General features: G+C 31.0%; 1 protein-coding gene across 1 annotated transcript; it reads right to left on the minus strand.

Annotated features, from left to right (window-relative positions):
- Positions 1-2921: 2921 nt before the first annotated feature.
- Positions 2922-4220, minus strand: LOC102581172 (mitogen-activated protein kinase kinase kinase A-like). Its single transcript, XM_006364098.2, has one exon. It carries the CDS (start codon positions 4185-4187, stop codon positions 3183-3185), a length of 1005 nt encoding a protein of 334 aa, XP_006364160.1. The 5' UTR covers positions 4188-4220; the 3' UTR covers positions 2922-3182.
- Positions 4221-12303: the final 8083 nt, after the last annotated feature.

Below are 12303 nucleotides of genomic sequence, written 5' to 3' on the forward strand. Positions count from 1 at the left end.
GACTCATTTATTAAAAATAAATATTTTTTTATTTGTTCATTTTAGCAACAAAATAAAAAGATTTTAAAATCATGTTCCACTTAATATTAAATAATTACATAAAGTAGTAATAGTCAAATTTAAAATTTCAAAATATCATTAATAAGATTAATTTGATAAATAAACCTTTAATCAAATTTTTTTTAAAGGATATACCATATTAACATAGGTCAAAGTAATATGAAAGGGATGAATATATTTTCAATATTACTGCAAGTATTTAATTATACTCCCATCTAAATGCTATGAGGCGTGGCGTGTCAATTAGCTAATGACTTAAGAGGTGTTATTTCAGCTAAACGGTATTTTCAATTTAAGCAGCTTTAATTTGAACTAGTTAAGCTCCTTAATTAATTATTTTCTTAATGAGGAAAGTTGGATAAGGCTAATTAATCATTCGTCGAGTGACAAGTGTTTAATGGATATTTACAAAATTAACACAGTTTATTTTGTATGGAAATAAATTGTCTGAAAAGGAACCAAAAAGGGGGAAATTGATTACTTCTTAAATAAGTAAACTTATTCTGACCAAAAAAAATAAATAAGTAAACTTACACAATTATTATTTTCTTTTCTTTTGCTGAATTTGAGTTTCTCACGTCAAAAAACTTACTCCCTCCTCCTAATTTACGTGGTGGTATTGATACGACAAAAAAAGACTTTATTTTAAATATTCTTATGATTACAAATTATCTCATTAAAAATAAATTATTCTGTCTCTTTTATTTGTCCTGTTGCATTTTACGCCCTTTCTTACTAAAGTTTACTATTTGCTAAATTTTGAATGTCCTTTTTATTATTATTATTATTATTTTTTATTTGTTGTTCAGTATTCGTATTGAAGTCAGACTAAATTTGAATTCGCGCTGAAAAGTGTTACATTAATGATAAAACGCTCCCTAACAAAAGCAAATACATACCCAAGGGGACCCAAATCGAATTGGAAAACTCAGATTAAGTATGAAAAAGTATTTATTATTATACCACAATCCTTATTGATTTAATTATGCATGTTTTGCTTTGTTTTGCATAGAATTATTTTATTTTATCCTGTGAGGATATAGAAATTAAGTGCAATGCAACATGGGAAGATGATAGACAGGAGTTGGTTGCCTGCAAGCAATTGTAATTGATGACGTGCAAGTGGGTGTTGTGTTGTTTTATTGTTGGCTTTCATGATCTTTATTTGAACATATAAAAAAATTATTTTGAAAAAAGATTCAGCCACACAGCCAAGTGTGGATTGTTAATTGGAGATTTTGTGTGTGGTATGATTTATAAATGATCCCACTTTGTAGAAGAATGCATTTAATAAGTGGACAAACTAAATTTGCGTTACAGGGACAGCTAGACATTGAGTTGGGCATGTACTCACGTTTGTACTTGCACTTAATTCCCAATCATATGATACTGCTAAGTACGAGGGGTGAAGTAATAAATACCTTTTCATTCTTCGTTAGAGTTTTGAGCTACGAGCTTTAAGATTATAGTAATCTTTGGAGAGAGTAACTGTCTCGCTCTCCTCCTTTCATAGTGATCTTGTTTACGTGAATTTACATTAATCGATTTTCATAACGACTTAAGGAATATATTTAGCCATTCATTTTTTTTTCCTTATATCACTTAGAAAGGTTTAGAAACCTTTTCATATTGTAATAAAATGTAACGTGGTCTTGTCTTTAGCTTAGCCATTGTGTGGTTGACAATTTTGTGGGCAATGACTCTAACATCACTGTTATTTGGCAAATAAAATAGACACAGCTACCAAATTATATTTTAAGTTGGCAAAGAGCATACGTGTAAATTTCCTTAGTCGGTGTTTGAAGTCTGCCTAGGAACTTCGATTAAATTCAAATTGCGTATTGTAGGGCTAATTCTGGGGTGACGCTTCCAACGGAAAAAAAATCCATACCTAGGACTTAAATTCGAGATCTCTTGGGTGAAGCAATCTCACCACTACACCAATCCAGGTTGGTCATACGTGTGGAAGTTGGGTATGGTAGATTGGATTGGGTTAAAACTTTTGATTTTGCGTACAGATAATTTGTTGACGATTAAATTAGGACTTATTTTGTGGTATTTTATACACATGTTGCTTTCTTACTTTTTGTTATTAGGTATTTCCCCTTTTGATGGACTTTGAATTTGGTCAGCCTTTGACATATGTACTTATCTTCTTTTTATAGGAGAAGTATTTGACATTTTTTAACGAAGTCATTTCTTCAATTGAAGTTTGCTTTGGAGTTGAATTGAGAGTCTATTGAGGCACTGCTTTAAAAAATTAAAATTAGCTATGAATTTTGTTGTTGGTTCGTCGTTATTTTGCTCCTCTAACAAAAATCTATTGCTAAGTAGGACTAGTGATAAATTTTGTTGTTTAGCTACAGAATTTGTCAGTTGTTAAATCTAGTTATTTTTAGTAGTGGAAATAACATTGTTATCTTATAAAAGTAGGAATAAGGTATATATATATTTTATTCTTTGCAATTTCCACTAATACAGTTACGTTGAGTATAATATTATTGTTGCAAGTTTACATATGAATTTTTGAAATTATGTTGAAAAATAGCTATTAAGGATTAGATTGTAAACTCTTTAAGGATCTTCAGTGTGATTATAACATCTTGCCAGACAGTTTAAATAATTTAGTGGTAATATAATATATATTTGCCCCAAGAAATCTTATAGATAATCTTTATGGGACCTTTTTTTTTTTTCTATGAAGATGTGGGGCTGGGTGCGCCAGACCACCAAATCTATGTCTACTATTCAATAAAAAAATTGTTTTTTTTTTTTTTTTTTGTGAGGTTTAAGACCCTTTTCTTTTACTATTTATGTGTTACGATAAAAAACAATTGTTTACTTTGAAGTTTGGTTATTTTCACAAATGGTCATACAAATATGAAAGCATTTTGCAATTTACATTATCAGTGCATATTAGTTAAACTCAAAAATGATCGTTAATCGTCATGAGAAGGGAGAAATGTCAGTTTTCATGGTCCTATCTCCACTGAATTCGGGTCGACCCTCAATAGTGAATTCACAACCATTCTCTGCCTCGAATTCTTAAGAGGTTCAATGTGTCACTTTCTTCATCGCCTTCTGCTGTATTGTACGGCAAGAGTTTGTTCACTGTAATTGTTTCATCTGTTGCTGCTTCTAATTGTGATCCATCTCTCATCATCATTCCATCTCCAATTTAATTCTCCTGAATTCGAACACAATTCTCTTACCCTTTGCAGGGGAGAGCTACCTGTTTGTAATATTGTAGTTTCTGATTCCTCCACGGAATTCCATATGTCTTGATCAAGAATGCTTGTTGGAGAACTCGTCACAAAATTCTGATTTGAATTCGAATTCAAATTGAATTCTTCAAGAAATGTATGTTTGAGGAGTTGTTTAGCTATCCATCTTTCTTTTGGATCTCTTCTTAAGCATTTGCTTAAGAAATCCCTTGCTTGTAAGGACAAGAATTTTGGGATTTCAGGGGATTGCCCTGAAAATGCAATTTTGTAAAGCAATGAAGCTGCATTTGTCACATTAGTCCATGGTGATCCACCAGTGACCATTTCAATAATTGTACATCCCAATCCCCAAATATCTGCAGGACACCCCTGTTCTTCCCCACGCGCCACCTCTGGTGCCATGAACATCGGTGTTCCTCCAATTGGCTCTGCGCCGCCATCCCTCTCTGCCGGATCAATCCACCTGGCACACCCAAAATCAGCAATTTTGGCACCGGTTTTACCTAACAAAATATTCTGCCCCTTAATATCACAATGTGCTATGCCACCTGAATGTAGGTATTCTAGTCCTTTTAAAATTTGCTTCGTATAATACCCGATCAACGGCTCATTGATCCGACCACCCTGTTTCCGAATTTCATCGGAAAGTGTACCATCCGGCATATACTCCATCATAAGATTAAACATGAGTTTGTCATTCTCTTTTGTAACATCATACCCCTTGTAGCTAACTACATAAGAGGAGCTCAATTGGGACAGAATTTTCTGCTCCTTTTGTAATAACTGCGACTGGGATAGCTCCACTGACTTGACAGCAAAGACCTCATCGGAGAAACGTGACTTAGCGACGGAGACAGCGGCAGTGGATCCATGGCCAATGGTCTGGCCTCTAGTCCAATCCATTTCAGAAGACGAAAGTTGGTTGTAAATGTAAGAGCTTTAGAAAGTGTAATGTAATGTTTGTTTTGGAGCTGCAACAGAGGAGTACATATATATATATACTAATAGGGTGAAGAATGTCCAAAGACTCCAAATTAGTTGGGTAGAGCTTAGGTGGCCTCACTTTTCTCTTTAAAAGGTTTCGTTTACTTTAATGGAAATTCAAAAACGTGGCTAAATGCTTGTGGCCATACAATAGGGTAAGATTGGACGGGTTATTGATCCGCTAATTCATTAGCTCAACATATTTCAATCCATTAAAAATTGGGTTGATTTGTAATTCGAATTGACTCATGAAAAATCTTGTCAAAATGTTTTTTTTAAACTTTTTTTCAATTTGATATGTTGTATAAAGTCATAATAAAGAAAAAAAATATAATTTTATTAGGTACTAAAATAGTTTAAAAGAACAAATGAAACAATTAAGCTTAGTAAAAACGAGTTGAGTTGGGTCTTGACCCGTAATGTAATCCATTACCTAACCCATTTTGACCCAAACAAATTTAGACTGAATTGGGTCTTGACCCGATTGTTATTTTAATTCATTATGACCCGTTCAAATTTGACTCAACCCACCCAATTGGCACCCTACCATGGCAGGTTGAGTACTTTGAAAGACAACAATTACTTCACCAATTGGGTTGCCGCCATGGCCCATGGGACATGCCACGATAATATTAAAATGAGTTTTAACTTCTACACATTCAGAAGCTTAAAAAAAACATGTATTTTTACACAATAGTTTAGTCTTCCAAGCTTAATTTCAAAGGAAAAAAGTGGTTAACGCCTTAACGGCCAATTTAATTATTGAAATGGAGACAAAAACATATTTGAAGAAAAAAGGGATTAAAGTGTTGGTAATGACATGATAATTACTTTTAATGTGAATAATTAAGCATGATCTCCTTCTAGAACAACAATAAAAATGTGATTTCTTGTCATTCTAAAGGAAGAATCACATTTGGTATCCTTGCAGTTTAAACCATTTCCAAAAAGTGACTAAAAGTGGCCCATTACTACTACTTAGTGGTTCTTAACTTCTAAATCAAGTCTCTGATGTGGTAAAATAATTTTTTTTAATCTCTTTTTTTTTTTGCTTTAAACAAAATATTGGTGCACCAATCAAACAACAAATTTCCAAAATAAAATGCCGACTTTTTAACTTAAACTGCATGCCCTTTTCTTTTTACATTATTTTTAAATATATATTTTTTAGGTATGTTTACTTCTATAAAAAGCATAGCATCTGTGTATTATATAATTGCTCTAGAATTGAGTTAACTTCAGTTGAATGAACATACCAACTTCGGCTAACACTACAATAAAAATAACTTTTAGCGGCAATAAATATACATAGTAATAAAGAGAGCTAAGACCTTTAATTTACTGACATTATTTAATTGTGATTGAATCAAATATCGCTATAGGCTTTAGGGATATTTACAAAGACTGTTAATTGTTGCTAAAAATCTACAAAATTGTAAATATGACAATAAAGAACAATATTTTGATGAGGATAAAGAAAGTGTAAAAAGTTCATTATATTCTTCAGTACAAGTTTGATTAAAGGGGACGTCAAAAGAACAATAAAAGATAAAGGTGTGAAAGAAGTTTACAACAAATTTCACCAAAAAGAATAATATGACGCAACAAGTGTGGTTATTTAGTTGTAAAGTAAAAGTAGAAAATCAAAAGACTTACCTCATCACTTAGGAGGCCTCATGACTTATGACACGATATAAGTACAATAACTTAGTTGGATATCATGAGAATAGATTTTAAATATAATTGCAAGCGGAGCGGAGCTAGTAGTCCGCATGCGAGTTCAATAAAATTCAGAAAAATATGATGTTATGTATGAATATTTAATTTAGAATCCAATTATTATCACTTAAAATCGTCATGTATAATTCAAAACTCATAAAGTTGAAAATTACTAGATTCACTTTTGATTACAAATAATTAGTTTATTAATTATATATTCTCCATATCCAATTGTCCATGACATGCTCCCCATGTATGAAGGTGTGGCGTGTGTGTTAGCTAATAATTAAGAGGTGTTGTTGGAGCTAAACTATATTATCATTTTATATAAGCACTTTAATTTGGATTAGTTAATTAAGCTCCTTAATTAATTGTTTTCTTAATGAGCTTGGAAATTTGGATGAAGGCTAATTAATCATTCGTCGAGTGACAGGTACTAATGGATATTTACTAAATTAACATATAGTTTTATGGCACATGGTATCTTAAAAAAAGCAAAACATAGAAAGAAAAAGGCACATGAATTAGTCCTTCTCTAATGTTTCTAAACCTTGTGATAGAAAACCAAAAAAGGGGCAATTGATTACATCTTAAATAAACTTACAAAAAAATATTTAATTTTTTTCTTTTTACTCCTCTAAATATTACGGTGTTTGATTGAACACAAAATTTTTAAAAATAAAAAAACATTTGAAGTTTCTCGTTTAGAATAATTATTGATTTTGTATGGACGGAAAATAAAATAATTATGATATTTAAAGTTAAATTATTTTTATATTAAAAATACTTTTTATTTACTTGCATTTTACACCTTCTTAAGAGCATGAAGTGTTTATTTTACTAAGGGAAAAGGGTCAAAAATGCCCTTGTACTACATGAAATGATCAAAAATGTCCTTTGTTCATATTTTGATCCATTTATGCCTTTACTGTTAATGAAATGGGCCAAAAATGCCCTAAAGTTTAACGGAGGCAACGGAAAATACTTAAACCATTTAATTAGTCTTAATTTGCTTACCCTCTTCTCTTTATCCGATGAACACAATTCCATTTCATTCACAAAATTTATTTATTTTCCTCCTTCAAAACCCTAGTCCCTCGTATAGATTTCTTAAATTAAGACTAATTGATTTGAAATAACAATATTACTAGTAGAAAATAACCAAACCAAACAAATATTTCACATTTACACTTGAAGATCACCTAAAAGTTAAACACACGAAGTACATATCGTCAGTAGTGGTAGTTTTTTCAACGTAATCAGTTGCATCAGAATTTCCTATAACAGAGATTATCGACAATAGTAGTCCCTTGTAAATTGTTGGTACCAGTCAATTAGGAGGCATTCTGGTTGGAAACAAAGGAAAATAGAGAAGAGGGTGGAAAAATTAAGATTAATTAAATTATTTAAGTATTTGATGTTGCCTCCATTACACCTGAGGGCATTTTTGGCCCATTTCACTAACAGTAAGGGCATAAATGGACCAAAGTATAAACAAATGACATATTTGATCATTTCATATAGTATAAGGGCATTTTTTACCCTTTTCCCTTTTACTAATTATTCATATTTACTAAGCATTTAATTCAAATAAATAAGTTTGAGAAATAATTACTTAACAATAAGGGTAAAATGAAAGAAAATACAATCTATTAATTTAAAGAAAGGAGCTAGTAAAAAGAAAATTTTGTTTTTAATATACTGAATATTATAAGTAAAAAGAAACGAATAAATGATTTGATAGTATATAAGTTATTAAGAATTCAATGCAATGCAACATGGGAAGATGATTGACAGGAGTGGGTTGCCTGCAGGCAATTTATAAATGAGGACATGCAAGTGGGTGTTTTTTGTTTTCCACTTAGTTTCTGGTATTCATATTGAAGCTCGATTAAAATTTGGATTTGTGCTAGAAAGTCCATATTAGGGGGTAAACCGTTTTCTAATAAAAATGACTCCATACTCTGAAAGACTCAAACTCGAGACTTCTGATAAAAATGAAAAAGTACTTACGACTTCATCACGATCCTAATTTAGTGCAAGTGGATGTTTTATATGTTAATGCACTGTTGTCTTTCACGTCCTCTTTTATTACTACTCCAATATAGTAGTAGTCCAACACTCCAAAGAGGTAGGAACAGAGGTTAGGATCTGTTACGAGAAAACAATATTCCTTTCTCCGTTTCATATTTGTTGATCATTTTTCATTTTGCACCATGCTTAAGAAATCATAAATAAGAAGATGACTTTATTAATTTACCCCTTAAAAAACTTCTTGAAATTTTACAAACAAATGTAAACACTTTCAAAAAGAATTAATTGAAAGGGTAATATAGGAAAAAATTAATTAAGCTTTTTTTATTAGTAAGGTGATCAATTAATATAAGACAGTTATATTTAGTATAATGATCAACTAATATAGAACGGAGAGAATCGTAATAAAAGAAAAACATAAATATATAGGGAAAAGAAAACTTGTGGTCAATGACCAACTCTTCTCACAAACTAATTAACATGATCTTTAATAAAGAGATAAAAAATAAATTAAAAGGATTTAGCCAAGTGTGGATTGTTGGTTGTAGATTTTGTGTATGGTATAAATGATCCTCTTTGGTAGATGAAAGTATTTATTAAGTGAACTAAATAGATTTGCGTTACAAACATTTATATGGACACGCCCACGTTTGTACTTGGCACTTGATTCCCAATCATATATTTTGCCTATCTATCATGTGAAGTAACATGTATTTTTTTCATTCTTAATAAGATTTTTTGACTTTAAAATTTTTTATGAATCCAAATTAATCGATTTGAGTTTATTCAATATTATTATTGTTTCTTATATCAGTTGGAATGGTTTGGAACCCCTCTCTTCTTGTAATAAAATAAATATTATAACGTGGTCTTGTCTTTTAGCTTACCCCTTTTGTGGTTGACAATTTATTATGTAAAATACGCAGAGACACTATTAACAGTGTGGGTTATGACTCTAACACCACTCTTATTTGGCAAATAAAATTGATACAGCTAGGCAAAGAGACATTGTGGAAGTTGTGTTAGATTGGATTGGGTTGAAAATCATGATGTTACGTATAAATAATTTGTTGACGATTAAATGCTACTAAAAATAGAGGCTTATTTCACCATAAATTAATGAGAAAAGTTGACATGGATCAAATAAAATAAATCGAGTTCACAGTCATTTAAAAATATCTCAACTAGACTCAATATGACACTAATAGTGCAATATGTTCTACCTTGAGAGGGTATACTACATTAAATCTTCATAAAATAAAATGGTTTGATTTTTATTTATTTTTAAGGAAAAGTATGACGAGGTACATTGAATTTGGGAGTTAGGGGAAGTGTTTTGGTAAGTATCTTTGCTTAAGAGTTGTTTGAACCACCTTCTACTATATTCTTTGGATATTCCACTTTTTGATATGAAGACAAATTTCCACAAGATTCTATCGTATGCCAATTCTAGTTGGCATCTCAAGTGGAAGGACAAGTCCACATGGCTTGCCACATTATTAAAAAATTTATGTGTTAATTCTTAAGGGGCATTTGTGATCTCTTCGGATAACGGCGGGGTATTTTTTATTCTAAAATGTAACGGGGGTATAAGTGGTCCATTTCGCATAGTTGAGGGGCAATTTTTACCATTTTCCGTAGAAGAAATTGAGTGCTTATTTTATATTGCAATGTAGTGTCGCCGTCCCTATTTACTTGTCAAATAGTATTTCCTAATTTGATGTATAACTTACATAAATCTCATAGTGTAAAGAATAAATTACATCCTATCCCTACTTTTTTTCTAATTACAATAAAACCTTAAAATTGTACTTTCCGGATACATAAGTCACCATCCGGATACATTAATTCACCATCTGAATACATTAATTCTAATACAAGAAAAATCTTTCTGTTGCGCTAAAAAAAAATCTGAAAACTAATTAAATTCCATAAATTACGCTTATGTTTGCTTGATCCTCAGCATCTTTGAGCAGATTTAATAACCGGTTGATTTCTTTTCCATTAATGAATTTTCTTCTTATGTTTTATTCATGCAACTCATCAGATGAAGCTCCTTTTCCTCCCACTCAACCTTCCATTTCTCTAGTCCGCCTTTGGATTGTTCGATGGAATTGGTAAGAACATCAAGTTTCTCTTTTGCTTCAGGAAAATCCTAATAGAACGAAGAAATTCAAAATTTCAAATTGTTTTCCCCGTTCAACGAAGAAATCTTTCAAATTTGAATCAAAAAATTTTGTGGAAATTTAGGATAAGCGAGGTGAGTTATGAAGGATAAAAAAGTGATGGAATTATTGTTGGACAAACGATATCCTTTTGAATCTTCAAGTTCATCGAAGATCCTTTCAATTTTGATTCAAGATAATCAAAAAAAAATTGAGATTCAAGATTCTTTCTTCTCCCAGTTCAGCGAAGATCATTGTTGAAAATTTTGAGATTCAAAATTCTTCTCCCTTTCAATTTTGAAAATTTGAGAGATACATCATGAATCATTTTGCTACTTAGCATTTTACTATTTATGTATCTTGTTTAAGATGATAAGTATTGTATTTATATTAGATACATTAAATAAATAATTATTGCCCATAAGATGCTAGATTTGAGATTGATACATTACTGTGTGGTAGTTTCTATGTAATTGATTCATTTAGTATAAATTCGAATTTACGTATCATATCTAAAAATTTAGTGCATGATACATTCCTATTTATGTATCTCGTTTAAATTGATAAGTATTGTATTTATGCTAGATACATTAAATAAGTAATTGTTGCCCATATGATGTTAGATTTGAGATCTATACATTACCGTGTGGTAGTTGCTATGTAATTGAAACATTTAGTATAAATTCAAATTTACGTATCATTTCTAAAAAATTAGTGCATGATACATTACTATTTATGTATCTCGTTTAAATTGATAAGTATTGTATTGTTTGCCTTGAAAGATATGTATAACTTACATAATGTATCATTTTGTAGTTGATAATAATGTATTTGATACAATAAGGTTGTGAAAGAATGATGTATGTAAGCTAAAATAAAGTGTATCTATAAATGTATCACAATAAATAAGAATTAAGTTATCAATTAGATACATGAACAAACACAATTCATTAAAGAAATTTGATTATGAAAAATACCAGAAAAAGAGGAAAATATTAGACTGTATGAAATTTTGGTAACATTGAAAACTAATATTATTATGAGACAATGGGGAGATTAAATTATAATACAAGAATCCTAATCAGTTTCAATGAATGATTAGTTGTTAGAGTCCATAACCAACTCAAATTATGGAAAATTTACAAATATTATAATAATTATTACCAAATAATAACTACTACTATTACTTCTTCTTTTTTCTAATTTACGTTTTAGTGTTGAAAATTTGAAGTTCACTTATTTTATTTTACTAGATTCACCGCAGGTGCGTTGCACGTGGTTGGCTAGTCTCGTGATGTGTTCAATTGTGAAGCATTAAAGCATGAATACTCGCTTTTTTCAATATATGGAATATGTCTTTAAGGTATTTCTTAGTATGGATGTTTCTTAGTTACTAAATATTAGTTCATGCCTACAATTGGGAAGCATTAAAGCATACACACTCTATTTGTTCAATATATGGCATATGTCTTAAGAGATTTGTTTGTATGGATGTTCGTTAGCTACCAAATATTTGTTTTGAAATAATACTCCATTTCCGAAAATTGTAATCTCAGCATGAGTGTACCAAATCAAAGATTATTGAGAGATGTTCACAAAGGTAGAGTAGTAAGAACATACAACGATGGTAAAAATGAATGATTTGTTACTTACAATTTGTAGTTTGGATTGGCAATTCTCCCCAACAATTCAGAAATTTGTGCAGATGTCTCCGTTCAGTAAAGTCGTACAGATAGTAGTATTGTAATGGTGCGGCAAGATCTTACCAATTTCTCAAAGTTTTTTTTGTTTATTTTGTTTGATGTGCATTGGCATTGGGCGTTTGTTTTAAAGGTATCCTTGGCAAACGGGTGGAATTGCTTCAATTGGCCTCTTTTGGGTATGGTTGTAACTTTTCAGGAGGTTGTAACTCTTCTGGATGGGCGCGATGCTCCAGAGGTACCATTCACATCGGCGTTCGATATCTTACAACTGTACCGTCGTATTAGTGGAATAATTAAATCCTTATTTTACAGGGTATTGAGACTCGCACGTCACATAAGCCTAGAATAGGTTGGTCATCTATCAGCTTTTCAAGAAAGGTGCCGTCGTTTATTGCAAAATCTCCCCACAGAGTA

Source organism: Solanum tuberosum, unplaced genomic scaffold, assembly GCF_000226075.1.
Source record: "Solanum tuberosum cultivar DM 1-3 516 R44 unplaced genomic scaffold, SolTub_3.0 scf00468, whole genome shotgun sequence".
In the NCBI taxonomy this organism is placed as follows: Eukaryota; Viridiplantae; Streptophyta; class Magnoliopsida; order Solanales; family Solanaceae; genus Solanum; species Solanum tuberosum.

Coding starts and splice junctions, on each gene's coding strand:
- LOC102581172 (XM_006364098.2), bottom strand. CDS start 4,187: ATGGATTGGACTAGAGGCCAGACCATTGGCCATGGATCCACTGCCGCT.